At 39.8% G+C, this 16,212-nt stretch overlaps 1 protein-coding gene across 2 annotated transcripts in view; it reads right to left on the bottom strand.

Annotated features, from left to right (window-relative positions):
* Nucleotides 1–16,212, bottom strand: part of MYO1B (myosin IB) — a 181,979-nt gene that overhangs the window by 24,871 nt on the left and 140,896 nt on the right. For both annotated transcript variants that reach the window (XM_021703211.1, XM_021703209.1), the window contains exons 14-20: nucleotides 13,727–13,831; nucleotides 11,255–11,317; nucleotides 7,674–7,874; nucleotides 6,070–6,296; nucleotides 3,201–3,401; nucleotides 1,473–1,566; nucleotides 244–393 (exon numbers count right to left, since the gene is read on the bottom strand). In XM_021703211.1, the coding sequence (XP_021558886.1) occupies nucleotides 244–393; nucleotides 1,473–1,566; nucleotides 3,201–3,401; nucleotides 6,070–6,296; nucleotides 7,674–7,874; nucleotides 11,255–11,317; nucleotides 13,727–13,831 (1,041 nt within the window). The remainder of the gene's footprint in view (nucleotides 1–243; nucleotides 394–1,472; nucleotides 1,567–3,200; nucleotides 3,402–6,069; nucleotides 6,297–7,673; nucleotides 7,875–11,254; nucleotides 11,318–13,726; nucleotides 13,832–16,212) is intronic.

The raw sequence follows: 16,212 nt of genomic DNA, 5'->3' as shown, positions 1-16,212 counted from the left end.
CTTTAAAGTTGTCCTGGATGCAAACCTCATCTCTGCTGCTTAGTGGCTGTTTGCCCACGGGCAAGTTACTTGACGCCTCATGCCTCAGTTTCCCTGTCTTTAACAAAGGTACCACAAGAGCACTCATTCCATGAAGTTGCTGGGGGAACCGAATATGTAAAAATGACATACACAGTTAACTACATAATGAATACTTGCAAATAAGCCTCATTATTACAGATGAGAAAGGTCAGAGGCTCTTACCGCGTATCTCCTATACCAGGCGGCTACCACGATCTGGCTTTTTCTCATTAGCAGGAAGTGTGTGCGGCATTTCCACCCCCGATAAATCTTCTGAATGAGAGTGGCCAAGTCCTCAAGACGCTGTTTCCTCAGGTCTTCTAGTTTGAATAACTAATAAGAAAGGGTAGATGGATTTATCAAAAGTCTACCAAAACCTTATGACATGCATGAAAGACATCTCCAGGAGGAAAAAGTTCACAATGTTAGAATCAACCACATTGAGAAAAAAAATGCATAACCATCTTAATTACAGATGATAGGAATAACAACCCACGAGAAGACTTATTTTGATGAATTCATACAAGATCCACTATTTACAATAGGGCGATGTAGAATTTGACAAATCAGAGAGGGGCTGAACTGGAAGCTCAGATTTACCTTCACGCTATCCACGGGAATGCAACTACTAAGTGCAGGGGGATGCTGATAATGTTTCTCTCTTGAACAATTCAAACATTTGCCAAATTCTCCAAATTACCAAAGACACTGCTATGTTAATTATACTTCATCCTAGTCTATATTCATTTACAAAAAAACATTCCCTTGGAGTTCCTACGTAGAATTTTAAGTGTCCTTTTCACCTTAAAAATTTTTTCAATAGGAATGCTTTCACGTACTTTAAAATAATAGGGTTGTCTTTCCTAAAATTATTACATAATTCAGCTATAATCAATACAGACTGAATTTACCCCCAATTCCTATGAATTAGGGAGGTTTTATTGCTGTAATAACCGTTTCTCTAGTAAGTGGTGTACAATCTATCAGTTCAAAGATTTTGATGTTTCATTAAAAAAACCACGTTCGAGCGCCTGGGTGGCTCAGTTGGTTAGGCGACTGCCTTCGGCTCAGGTCATGATCCCGGGGTCCTGGGATCAAGTCCCGCATCGAGCTCCCTGCTCTGCAGGGAGCCTGCTTCTCCCTCTCCCACTCCCCCTGCTTGTGTTCCCTCTCTCGCTGTGTCTCTCTCTGTCAAATAAATAAATAAAATCTTTAAAAAACAAACAAAAAAAAAAAAACCACGTTCTTCTACTGCCCTCCTACTTGCCCATCCTCCTGGAGGTCTGCAGAAAAAACAAGAATGTGGGCCTCCTGGCAGCATCTCTGGTGATGTTATGAAGTTAAATATCCTTTAAGGACTTGCCTATATGATTATAACTTAAGTTCAGAGTGTCAAGATTTTGGTTACTTACTGTTCTCGGGTTCCGGATGAATATCTTTGATCTACCAAAGGAGTATTCTTCCACAGGAATCTCTAATTCATTAAACAGAACCTCCACGCCAGCCCTATAAAAATAAATAAAAACAGTGAGTTTTCTGAGTTATAAAAAGAGGTTATCTTCTCTTCAATCATGGTATCAGGTTCTTAGCAGCATAAAAAAATAGCTTTATTTCCAAGTACAATTGGTCTTTCAGTAAGCAGTCTTTTGTGAAAGATTCTTCAGACTGAACTCCACAAATTAAACCAAATCCAGTAACGCTGAAAGAGTAAATTTGGGTTCGGAACTATGTAGTCTAGGAAAATATGGCATTAAAGCCAGTATCTTGATTTCATTAACAGAGGCAATCTTTGTATCAAATATACCCATAACAAAGCCCCAACCAGGATCAGGAGGGGATACAAGAAATTCACATCTATTTTTGAGCCCGCTCAGTTAATTCTTGAAAATATTTTTAATATTGCGCTCATGCCTCACAGCATGGGCAGAACCCAAGAGAGAGTGCTAAGTGCCAGACCAATGGGGTGGAATGAAGCAGAGGCCTTATGCGATGGGAGCAAGGCCTGAGCTGGGCTCTGACTTCTCCATCCTGGACCCCGCTTTCAACATCAATCTTTAACGAAACTTCAGCCCACCGACTTAGGGCCTAGGTGCCAAGCAGGGAGTGAAGGCATGTTCTGTGCATTATGGTAAATACTGACTATTCTACCGTGGCAATTAGCAATGGGAACAAACAGTACGCAGATCCCACACTGCCTGGGTATTGACCTGTGGCATCGGAGGCCACATCATATGTCTGGAGTTCATCTCCTTGTAATACACAGGGTGAGTGTCCTATTCCAGGCCTTGTCCAGTGAGAATGTGGGGGCAATACCAGTACGGTGAAATCAAATCCCTAGTGCCTGCACAGGCCCGTAAAACAGACACGGCGGCCTTCCTGTGGTGGTTGGGAGAGCTTCTGCCACCTGCAGAGAAGGGGCAACTTCTCCGCCGGGCAAGAGCTGAAGAAAGCGCAGTGGACAGCCGAAGCCTGCTTTCTCTTCTGCAGCAGCCCCCCGGCAGTACACAGGTTCTGTCTGCACGTGGAGAGCTCACAGGGGCTGCTCCTGCAGGGGTCCGTCGCTCTGTCTGGGACTAGATGCCTGAGTACAATTCAGCGAAGATGGGCGGAAAGCCGCAGGACCTGGATTCCACCATGTTCTCCAATCCAGCTTCACCAGCAATAACACTGACTCTGAGTCCTATCTGCTCCTGTATCTATTTCTCAGTTGGGGCAGACCCAGGCGAAGAGTAAGACCCTCACCCCCACTCACCGTCTGTCTCTGGGGTTAATTCCCCAGGAAAAAAAAACCCAAAAAGCGAAGAGCAGTGATCTGAGATGCCTCTAACTCCTTTCATGATTCTACACAAATATACTTAGCAATTACAAATCCCCTCCTATGAACTTGCCACAGCATATTTTTAAAATTCTATTGACATACAAGTTCCAAATGTGGATAAGCCCTGTTCAGACCTTACAATCGAGGCCTCTATAATCAATCACTGATTGGCACAAAATGGTACCCTAATGGAAGAGGGTCCAACACAGAGGAAGCATCCAACTTGCCACAGAATTGTTTTACTAACAGCAGGTGAAGAAAATAGCATGGGATTTGTAGGCTTTAAAACTTCATTATTAAATGTGATCAATGCATTTCTTACCTTGCTGGTCCTTTCCAATGAGGCCATGTTTGTTTACAAAGCATTTTGTATCTTTCTAGGCACGGTTCATAGGCCTGCCTGAAGGCATAGCCTGCCCTCCTCACTCGAACATTCTCCAAAAGACCCAGGTACCTGATCTGATGACATACTAGAGCCTCGGTGAAGATGTGTGCTGCTTTTTTATCATTTGGTTTGATGCACCTAAAATATCACACAGATTTTAGGTTTTAAACTCTGTCTCTTGAGGATAGATCTGTGTTTTACAAAGTAGAGTATATAATTATTTTGCGATAATTATTTATTATCCTTGGGAAACCTAGTCATATCTTTTAAAATTATTTTAAACTGTTTTACAGAAACCTAAAAATGAATATGACATACATACATGGCACTTAAAGAATATACTAATACATGCAATAATAACAGGGATGAATATCACTGACGTTCTGTTGATTGAAATACGTTTGACATAAAAGAGTATATATTTTTTAATTCCATTTATATGAAGTTCAAGAAAAACAAATCTATGATTAGAAATCAGTATTGCTGTTACCTCTGGGGAGAGGTAGGGGTGCAGATCGACAGAGAAGGGGCACAAAGGACCCTTCGGGGATGATGGGCACAGGTGTATACATATATAAAAACTTCAACAAGCTGTGCAATTAAGATTCATATACTTTACTGTACCGTATGATATAACTCACTGAAACTATTAAAAACACTACTGTTTCCCTATTGCCCTGTATCTCCCTCCTTTTTTTTTATTCTTAAAGATTTTATTTATTTATTTGAGAGAGAATGAGAGAGAACACATGAGAGGGGGGAGGGTCAGAGGGAGAAGCAGACTCCCTGCCGAGCAGGGAGCCCGATGCGGGACTCGATTCCGGGACTCCAGGATCATGACCTGAGCCGAAGGCAGTCGCTCAACCAACTGAGCCACCCAGGCGCCCCTCTCCCTCCTTTTTAACAGGGCATTTTGCTGTCCAAGGAACAATGAACATTTCCCAGCCTCTTTTCCAAGTAGGTGTGGCCATGTGATCAAAAGTCTGGCCACCAGGATCACAACAGAATTAATATATGGCATTTCTGTGTGTCCTTAAAAGGAAGGGACTTGCACTCCCCTTGTTCTTCTCTAACCGCTGGCTGGGAATATAGAGCCATGGTAGAAAGCCATCTTTGACAATATGGATGAGGGAAACACCCTGGAAACCACAGAGCCACAAAATAGAAGAAAATGCTGGATTAGCCCCAAAATCCTTATACTCAGAAGTTACATAAGGAATAAGTGAGTCTTGTTTAAGCCATTGTTATGTTTGGATCTTACGGAAGCAATCTCTATATCTTAATTAATACACTATTAAACATTTATGGTTATATCTGCCTACTTACAAGTGTTAAATAAATTCACACATATATAATATGTGAACAATTAAGTCTTACCTAGTTTGACTTTGGTGTTTTTATGCTTCTCCTTTTACATTTACAAAAAATAATGTCCACCCTTTGGCTTAAAAATAGACAACCAGATCAATGGGAACAGCCTAGTGAGTTTAGACCTAAACACTTACACGTTTTCAACTGATTTTCAATAAAGGCATCAAGATAACTGAATAAAAAATAGCGATTTTTTTCTTTTCAATATATGGTGCCAGAGCAACGGGATATCTATATGGAAAAATATGGACCTTAACATGAAATCTGAAACTACAAAGACTCTAGAAAAAAATATAATATATTCACAAGCTTATAGTTTATTAAGACTTCTTAGAGATACAATAAAGTCACTAAAAAGGAAGGAAGATGAAGGAACATTCTGGGGTGATAGAATATTCCTTATGTCGACCAAGGTGGTGGTTGTCAAAGTGAATACAACAATGAAAAAATAACTGAGCTATTCACCTAGGATCTGTGCATATCACATCATGCAAATTATTATTAAATAATAACTTTTTAAAAGTCCACTTAATTGAGAATAACAAAAGCAACTGACCACAGAAAGTTTCCTGGGTTTTTTTTCTTTTTTGAAACTAGGATCTTTGCCTGCTATATGTTCCAACCTGATTGCAATCAAACCAGGGGGTTTTGACTATTTATATTTGTTACCAATATAAATATTAGGTAAACAAACCACACAGAAATGTTCTTCCCGCTAGGTTCCTCACAACGGCATTTTCAAAGACAGTTATGGAAAGGATGTGTGAGTGTGTGTGCGCTATACGAAACCTGACCTGTTAGATACACATCCCCCATTATCTACTTCACCAAATACACAGATTGAAAACTCCAATCCTCATTGGGCTTTACTGAATCTTGAGATCTAAGGTGCCCTGGAAACAGGAAAAAAAGACCAGATGCTTCTGAAGGAATTCTTTCTGTTGCTTTGAAAAATTTAAGAATGTTTTGGGAGTCATTCCTTTCTCCAAATCTGTAAGTCTCAAGAAGAAAGAGACATATTTTCTAACACCAAAGTTGGAACTAAAGCCCCACTTGCTTTAATGCTGTGCTCTAAGTTAATGTAAGAAGATGAATCCAACAGAAGAGTTTTCTGCAAAACCTTTACCAGAAAAAACGCTTACATTTCTGAACACGTCATGAAACAAAGATACAAAAAGTGAAAAATCCTATGTGCGAACAATGCAATTTCATTAAATATCTATCCCCCCCGCTTTTTTAAATTCCTTGCTTGAAGGGGTGGGAAGGGCACCGGAGTATTTTTTAAGCGAACCCAAGATACCACATTATTTGACGGGTAAGAACTTGGGTTATCCTCTGTGGGGGTTATATTCTGATTTAGGCAAACAGGGAAATGATCTTCCTTGAAAGTACCTTCCTAATGAACCTGTCAAAGAATTTTATGTGCCAGAAATACCTAATGTAGTTTGGATTCTTGGTCTGGAGGTTTTTCATCAGTGTGGCCACAGACGCCTTGAACTGAGAGCCTGCTGTAGGAGGCCTTTTCAGGTTGATCTTGGTGGGGTTCCCTTCGGGGAACAGAGACTTGATGAGGGTGTGGCCAGCTTTCCACATGGCTTGGGACAGGTCTCGATAGAGAAGATCATTGTTTTTGTCAACAAATCCTTCCACTTGATACAGCACCTATAAGGAGCACACGAAACTCAACAGCTGACATACTGCAGTCCCGGGCATCACACAACTGTTAAAAATATTCCAAGACTATCTATAATGCAGCCTCTACTTTCCCCATCAACCCCCCCCCCCCCCCCGCCAGCACATTAGTCACACTCCTAATACCGAATTAGCCTCCAAGTTTAAATTCCATCTATCTAAATCACACAAGAGTTCAAAATAAATTCTATTACACTTCAGGATTTGCAAGAATAAACTCCAAAAAATGCTATCGTAACATTTTCAAAGGATTGTAGGCTTTTTTGGTGTTTGAGCACATTTTTGAGGTTTTACTTTTCTTTCTTTTTTTTTAGTTCACATGTGCCAATTCTAGTCTGCTTAAAAGTAGGAGAAAATAGAGATAGCACTGATATTTTCAGACCTCCTAAGCGGGCAAAGAAACTGACCAGAAAAGTATCTTTTAATAACATAAGCTAACAAAAAAAAAAAAAAGAAGTACTAAGTTCCAACTTTTTGAAATTAACAGAAATTTGGGTACCATATACTTAATTTTTACTAAATATATAAATAAGAATGTTTTCCTCTTTGGAATTTGCAAACTTATGTAAAAGAAAGGAGGTATTAACGTCAACTGATACTCTTTCAGGACTCTAAAAATTAAGCTATTGTCAAAATTGGTTTTAACATTATCTTTATAGATCTTAGGTGGCATAAAATTAATACCCTCAAATATTAAGCAAATGAGTAAGTGCTTTTTTTTTTTTTAAGATTGTATTTATTTATTTGTCAGAGAGAGAGAGAGCACAAGCAGGGGGAGAGGCAGAGGGAGAAGCAGGCTCCCCACTGAGCAGGGAGCCCGATGTGGGTCTCGATCCCAGGACCCTGGGATCATGACCTGAGCCGAAGGCAGACACTTAACCGACTAAGCCACCCAGGCATCCCAATAAGTGTTTTTTTTAAAGAAGTAGGTATTTTCCCCACTGTTGTTTCAAAATCTCAATCTAAGAATTCATTGTTTTTGCTAAGTGATCTGTGCTTCTAAAACCTTACTGTCAGTCGTTAGTGACTCCTAATTTTTACTAGCAAGTCTCCTTTTATTCATGCTGACAGATCTATTTTTATAGGATAACAGAGCTTGGAAACAATAACATCGATTTTTAAAATACATTTGAGCTCTTTCATTAAGACCACTGGCTTTTCCTTTCAGCTCTCAGTTAAGATTTTGACTCAACACGATCCAGATTCTACCTCTATTAAACAATTTACTGATCCTACGATTTCAGCGACTCATCCTTACAAGTTGGCACTGGTCCAAATGCCACCTGAGGCATGGCCTCCTCAAGGGAAGGACTGCAGGCCCACTGGGTGCTCGCGGCTCCCCCGTACCTTGCCAGCATAGTGCTGAATTCTGAAACAGCTGTGAGGCAGGGATGTGTCATTAAGAAACCTAGAGCTCTTGCTCATCCTGCTCTCAAAGTGCTGGTGAGTGGCGCAAACTTGGTTGAGCTTCTCCAAGAAGGTCTCATCGGTGACCGTGCCAGGTCTCAGGCACTCCTCATCCAGCATGGCCAGGATCCCATTTGTGTTCTGCGAGAAAGGAAATAAAAAGGGTCTCTTTCCTTCCTCACTGTATTGTTTAAATAATTATTCCTAATTACACCGTCAAACACAATTAACTTAGTCACAAGAAAATTCCGCTCGGTTACAACAAAAAGCAGAGAATCAAAACAAGCCACAAAAAGCCACAGGAGTCCCGGCCCCCTTCCACAGTCCCAGGTGTGTGTCCCTGCTGGGGGGGGGGGGAGGGGTCTCTATCCGTCTCCCTCCCCCACTCTGCCCCCTCACCCCCCCACAGAATAGGACTTAGGAGTCACCTCAGCTACCTCAGTGGGCTGATGACTGAAATCCACATTGTTCAAAAAAGGCAAATCAGACCTCATATTCCAAACACACTCAAACACAAATCTAAACATCCGAAACTACACGTGACAATGCAATCTCTACGACATGTGGTCATAAATCACAAAGCACAGTCTTCTAAGGCCATTATTTGATCCATAGCTTCAGAAGGAAATTGGTTTCAGATGTTTTCAGATTGTTCATGTGTTCAAAATAGTTTATTTTCTAGCAAAAAAAAAAAATGTGATTTGGGATCAAGGCAATCAAGCTGTGTTTCAAGAATATCTGTTTAGAATAAAATTCTTCCACATAAAATTTCAAAACGAATGTTGAACACGAGTGAGAATTTGTTGTGTATTCAGACCTTATGGTCCTATTTATCCTAAGAGCAGTCAGCCCAGTTAAACTGAATCAAAAATCCAGAATCTTCTACTTTGCTAAATAAAGGCCGCTCTTCCTTGGATTGCCCCTATGGGCCCATATGTCTCCACTCCAAAGAGAACAATCCACTTTACTGACCATCAGCCCCACCCACTTCCACCGGGCCAAAGCTCCTGGTTCCTCTCCCCTTCTCCTCACAAGGCCATGACATCCTCTGACCAGCATTTGCTCATTCCACACAAAACCCCAGGGGAAGTGTGGACTCTCAGGGATCAAGTGTGTTCACAACAGCCCCAGAGTAAACATTATTGTTAGGTAACACCGGAAGGAAACATTTCCTTTATGTACCCAGGCTTCTACGTGCACCTGAGTTTCTTCAAGCATATATGCAAGGGGATTTGGAGCTGAGATAATCTAGTTAAATTAAGTATATTACCATGGTTCTCTCTCTCTGTTTTTCCTTCTTGAAGGGAAAATAATTAAGTTCAATGTTATATTTATGAAGGAAAATGTACTAGTCATGACTTCTGAAAGTTAAAGTTCTCACAGCAAATTACTTTGGTCACAAAATTTACAAGCAAAAAATTTTCAGTAAATTCACTGATTTTTCTGGATATTAGAGTTTTGAATTGCTTTAGGTGGAATGTTAGTATTCACCTTCCGAAACTGTTCAAAAATTTCAAAGCAAAGTTTACTTAAACAGTCATACTTCAGAATATTCAATTTAATGTTCCATTTAATTCAAGGTGCAGCCTTCAGGAGTATCTTAAAAACCGAGGGAAAAGATACTGGCTAATTACATAATGTCCAAAAGGTCTTGTTACAGATGAACAGAAAGTGACTTGCTGGACATTTAGAGCCTGTGATTCTATTCCAGCACTCACCTACCACTGACAACTAAAAAGACTGCAGGACAATAAAGTTTACGCATTATTTCAAACAATTTTCAATAACTTTGTTATTGAGGCCAAGAGTGTGAGTAACCTTAAGCCTAAAAAAAGGGCTCCCCAGTTTTCACATACAAATTAATCTTCCTGCAATCAATTCATTTATAATAAACTACAGACTACGATGTAAAAAAAAAATTTAGTAACCTTCTGGAATCTAAGATTTATCTGGTAATTTTTCATACTTTAAGCCTTTTCACATACATACAGACATAGCTGGTCACCTGAAAATTCCCGTGGCCCTTGGCCACCTGCAAAGTCACACACACACAACATCCCCCACGTAGGCAATCTGAACCAAGGCCGGGTCTGTACTGGAGCCGCTCCTGGGGTCCCACTTAGCTCAGCTCCCATGATTGTCCCTTTATCCTCTTTTATCTTAACTCAAAGAAATGTTTTTTGTTATCTTACTTGAAGAACATGTAGCTGGAAGAGCATGCCCCTTTATCCTCCTTTACCTAAACTTGAAGAGCATGTTTGTTGTTCTTTATTAATTTATTTTAACAATGTTTTCCAGCTTTAGTGAGATACAGTTGACATACAACACTGTGGAATTTTAAGGTATACAAGGTGGTAATTTGAGATACTTTTACACTGCAAAATGATTACCACCATAAGCCTTAGTTAACACCTCTATCATGTCACATAGTTACCTTTTTTTTTTTTGTGATGAGAACATTTAAGACCTGCTCTCCTATTTTCAAATATATAATATAGCATTGTTAACTGTAATCACCATGCTATGTATTAGATCTCTGGAACTTATTCATCTTGTAACTAGAAGTCTGTACCCTTTGATGGACATCTCCCCATTTCCCCCACCTCAGCCCCTAGCAACCACCATCCTATTGTTTCTTTGGCTTTTTTAGATTCTACATATAAGTGATATCACCCAGCATTTGTCTTTCTCTGCCTAACTTATTTCACTTAGCGCAATGCCCTCAAGGTCCATCTGTTTTGTCACAACTGGCAGGATTTCCTTCTTTCTCAAGGCTGAATAATATCCCATTGTATATACACACCACATCTTCTTTATCCATTCATCTATAGATGGACACTTAGGTTGTTTCCATATCTTGGCTATTGTGAATAATGCTGCAATTAACACGGGAGTAAAGATACCTCTTCGAGATCCTGATTCTGTTTCCTTTGCATATATATACCCAGAAGTGGAACTGCTGGATCACACAACAGTTCTATTTTTAATTTTTTGAGGAATTTCCATGCTGCTTTCTATTACGGCTGCACTAATTTACACTCCCAGCAATCGTGCACATTTTCACACATCCTCACCGATAATTCTCTTTTTGGTAATAACCACTAAACAGTGTATTAAGTGGTTCCTGGAATTTTGGAAATGAAATGGATATATGATTGGGCAAAAACGTTTTGCCCGAGCCTCCTCCGACCAGTGCTCATATTCCCAGGAGCCGGGGACTGGACCTGGGCTCCCGGCAAGAATGGGGCGTGCATTGAGGGCATGGCATCTGAACGTCATGCATAGGCTCTGTGATGTGGCCATGGGACGAGACTGAAAATCCTAGCCAAGGATCAAAACGTCCAGCTGTCTATGTGTGTGTTCAAGAACCGTGCATGATCTCTGATGGCTATAATAGAGTCTCCAGAACTCTGCAGTTCTGTAAAGAAAAGTGTCAAAATAGCAAAAATGCTACAGCTTAACACCGAAGCCTGCGAGATCTTTTGTGCAGGATATTATTACTAAGCAATTTTTATACTCACATTTTCTATTAGGTCACAAATGATAGCATTATTGAAGTAGTCAATGTGTGTCCATTCTATGCCCTGAGAAACAAAAGAGAACAAAATCAGATTCCATATGATGAAGCCACACACCACCATCTATAAATCAGCCACTGTGCCACCTTACTATGCTTCATGTCCTCTCTGGGTATTTCCTTTATAAAATCAGTGCTGCAAAATGTCATCTTCCGGTTCCCAAAACTTCCTTAATTTCAGCGGTCTACCACTGACATGATGTGACTAAAGTGCACGCCCTTGATCTGTTCTGAGACCGCCTCCCATTCCACTCTCCCATCTGTGGCAATTTCCCATGCACTTCATTGGCTCTGTGCCAAACATTTACTCAACAGGCCCTTGGGTCAATATTACTTTGTGTATGTTTACAATGTTTATAAGGAAATAAGTCAGAACTTGATCCCAGGAATCTAAGGCCCACATTTTTTCTGTTCTTAATTTGTAACCACAAGGAAAAATTAATTTTAGAGTCAATCCCATGTTGTAGGGCAGTTGACTATTCAAATGTTAAAAACATCCCAGTGCTAAGACAAAATATTTCTAACGTAAGGAAAGACATAAAAATCGACCCACTGGTTCTGAGGCTAGCTACAAAGCCAAATCTGTGAGGCTAAATGTCATCATTCTGGATCTGCTTACACTCTGCCTGTAAGTGTAAACATTTATTTTTCTTCTAAGGGGAACTTAATTCATACAGCAAGCTAGGGATCTCCCTATATATTCTTAGACGTGTTTTAGACAATCTGTACCAACTGTTTTAAGTTACAGATCAAAGTTTGGGCAATCTATTTATGATGAGAAGACAGGAAGAGAAAGAATCTGGCTTTTAGGATGTTTACGTTAAAAAAGGTGCCAGCCAAGTATGAAATGTTTCTAAAGCATGGTGATCATTCTAAAAGAAAGATGAAATATTTATGATTTAGCTTTCGAGTACCTGGGTTATTTTATTAAGACACTGGGGATAACAATCACATTAGAAAATTCTGTACTGAAGCAAAAAAAAGGAAAGAAAAAAGGATTCAGTGTCTTTAGTGGTTTACAGTAACACTATAGAAAATGAAAAAAAATAGGTAATACCATTATTAAAATATTAAAGCAAATAAATAAAAAGAAACAAAAATGTAATACAATATAGACACAATACAATAATTCCTCCTTTTGTTTGAAATAATTTTATACTTCAAAAAACATTATTTAAAAAATGAAAGTGAAAACCACACATGGTCATACAATTAAGGATGAAACTTCATAAACACTACTTCTGATTATTTTCAAATTACATTAAGTGAGATCATTTACACAGTGCTAGTACAACACCTGGCAATATAGTAAGCACTCAACAAATATTACCTGTTCTTATTATAAAATCTTAGAAAACCAATGCCGCTTTGCCTTTTCTCGAACAACGTATCATGGAATCCTAGGATACACAGACTTTTGAATCTGGCTTCCTTCCTTTAGCATAATGCATTTGAGATTCCTTATGTCACTGTGTTTATCAATTGCTTGTTCCTTTTTTTTTTTTTTGACAGTGGACTGACATTTTTATTATTTTTTTCTTTCATTTTTAATGCGTTTTATTCTGGAGTAGCCAATTCTTCAGATAAGTCCTTGATCAACTATATGTTGGTTTGAAAAAAAAACTGCTTTTGAGTATAGCTGACACACAGTGTTACGTTAGTCTCAGGTGTACAACACAGTGATCCAGCTTCTCCATACTTTATGCTGTGTGCACCATGAGCGCAGCTCCCGTCTGTCACCATGCAGTAAGATTACAATCCCATGGACTGTATTCCCTATATGCTGTGCCTTCCATTCCTGTGACTGGCTCATTCCATAACTGGAAGCCGGTATCTCCCATTCTCCTTCACCTGTTTTGCCCATTCTCTACCCCTCTTCCCTCTGGCAACCATCAGCTGGTTCTCTGTGCTTATCGGTCTGATTCCACCTTTTATTTATTCATCTGTTTTGTTTTTTAGTTTCCACATGAGTGAAATCATATGGTATTTGTCCTTCTCAGTCCGACTTATTTCACTTAGCATAATACCCTCCAGGTCCATCCATGTTGTTGCAAGTGGTGTTTGTTCCTTTTTATTGCCTGATATGGATGTACCACTGCTGTTTGCTCATTCATCTGAATCTTTTTTTAACACACTATTATTTTACATCATTACAGTGGAATCCACTAAGACTCGAGCCAGTCAACTGATACTTCCTGAGCACCTACTATGTGCCAGGCACTGTTCTAGGCTCTAGCAGCAGGGCAGTAAGATAATCCCAGTGAGCTTAGATGTCCTAACAAATGCACTTTTAAAAGACAAAATACGGCTAAACTTAGATAAATCTGATTTTAGGGTCCTGTTTATAGCGACTTCTGAATCCACAATTTGTATGAGTAAAAAAAGGAACCTTTAACAAAATGTATTTCAACATTACCTCCCGTATATATTCCTCCTGCTCTTCTTTAAGAGTCAGTTCAATGAAGATTTGTTGTAGCTTTTCATTACAATAATTAATAATGAACTGCTCAAAGCTGTTGTCCTACATGGAGAAAAATGAAGAGAGCGTTATAAGCCATGCCATTAGGTCTCACACAGCAGTGACACTCTAACACCGCAATCCACAAGAAACGTCACACACACACACCGTCTGGCGGATTTAACTGTGGCCCAGCACACAGCTCCCGGGACGCCGAGGCCCAGCACACACAGGCTTGCACACTGCAGGCACTCGAGAAATGGTTCATGAGTCAAGCGGGTGAATGAAGTATACACAAGTTACGTAGTATTTTGAAAGATGAGGATTTTTAGTTGACAGAGAAGCACCCCACACATGTATGTATAAATAAATAAATAAATAAATAGTTTCCCCAAAAGGATCCAAAATGGAACAGTGAAATTTATAATCTCTGTCACCCAAGTTCTCAATCGGCCATTCTCGGGTGAAACTCTGCAACTCAAGAAAGTCTTCTTGACCTGACCGCTTGTTCCCCTATGCAGGGTCAGCTCCCTCATTCTGACTCTTAGATACCAGTACTTTCTAAAAATCACGCTCTGTGTATATGCGTGTGGGCATGTGTGTACACGTGTATCAATTAGTTTCAGCCCTGTCTCACTAGACGGGCAAGGACTGACTACGTGTCTCTTCTGTTCACCAGTGTAAGCCCGTGCCTTGCACAGCACTTTGCACCCAGCAACTTCTCCACATGACTTGATGAGTGAATGAATGAGCGAAGTGCCGAAAAAACAGAGATTCAAGGGAATCAGCACATCAAAATCATTTCCCGTCTCAGAAGGCTCATGATTTATTGCTCGTATGGTTCTCAGCAGCTTCTCCTTCATATTATAGTTATCTCCTACAAACTCTGGTGGAAGATCCATGCCTAAATCATCTCTGGACCATCTGCAGGGCTTAATGTATTGCCGTAGATACTGAGGGCACAAAGTGCATGTCTGTTGAATGAATACACCCCACCAAGAACCACACCATCCAGGAAGAGGTAGATCTGGTAGTAAGACGTGTTATTTTCACCTCGGTCGTCTGTCTTTGTGGAGAGGAGATGGTGGCCATGGGAGCAAGGGACAGTACGACCCCACCACTGATAAACCTGACTCTTCTCCTACCGAGGTGGCCAGTCCTGGCCCTAACGAGCTGTGAGCCACGAGCATCCCGGCGTGAAACTGAAGCTCATCGCTTCTCATGAATACCCAGAGCAACTGACCTTCAAATCTCTCTGTAAATGATGAAAGCAAAAAAGTCATAGAGCTTTTCAAAAGCTGAACTTTCAAAATCAACTTTGCTCCTATGTAGGACAAATTTTAAAATGAGACTTATGATGCTGACTGATACCTGACTACATTCTTTCTTGGAATTCAGCTAAGGGCTTCCTATCGCCAGTGATGAACTCATTAATCAGGGAGAAGTTTTAACTCTAAACCATAAATGACACATACACACGATCACTGGTTAATCTTTCAAATGTTAAGTCCGGTCAAGGAAAAGAGTTTTTTGGTTTTTTGTTTTTAATCATGAAGGTTTTTACTAAAGGGAATACATTTATTTTCAATACTTTCAACAAACGGTCTGAGACACAAAGGGCATTCCCCAGTACTCATTTTCACATAAAGTTTTAAAAGGCATACGCTCCAATCTTCGGAGCTTAACAATTTTGCTTAGAAGCTGATGTCAATCTGGCCTAGATGCCTTATTACGATTATGATCAGGATAAGGCCATTTCTCTACGAGGGAGTCTGGCTTTCTTTGTTTGGTAAAATATATCCTTATATAATACTACTACCCCAATTTAAAAACTTATAAATAAAATTAAAGTTTTAATGGTTTATTTAATGGTTAAAATCCTTTCTGTTATTTAAGAAGTCTATACTCGTGGAGCTATTTAAACAAAATTATGCTAAGTCTTCAAATGGTAACTAACGAGGAGAAGTGAGAGCAGAATAGTGTCCTGAGACACATGACACGGCCTGAACAGCTGGAGGTACACTTTGCAACAGGACTACGAAATACACACAGGCAGGTTAGAAATCAGAGGCAAAGCTTCACAATTACAACACAACTTCAGGGGTAAGTTAGACCCAAACTAGATTTCCCCTCAATATTTAAAAATTCCTGTATGAATTCTCTCTATTTCATATCCGCACACAGGTAATCAATGGCCATTTACTGCAAAATCCACACAGCTGGAGAAGCCAATCACACAGGTGCATGCAACAGACTGTCACTGCAAACAGTTCATACTTACTGCATTCTGGTGCGAAAAGGGACAGATTACACAAAATGCAGTCAGTTCTTAATTTGCAATAAACCTCTAAAAGTAAACACTTATTGACAGTTATTCATTGGTGCAAATGACAGATTTCACCATTCAAGCTATGTTTCTGATTGGCATAAAACTTGAAATCAAG

This window comes from Neomonachus schauinslandi, chromosome 3 (genome assembly GCF_002201575.2).
Source record: "Neomonachus schauinslandi chromosome 3, ASM220157v2, whole genome shotgun sequence".
Classification (NCBI taxonomy): Eukaryota; Metazoa; Chordata; class Mammalia; order Carnivora; family Phocidae; genus Neomonachus; species Neomonachus schauinslandi.
This window is presented reverse-complemented; position numbering and strand designations above follow the sequence as displayed.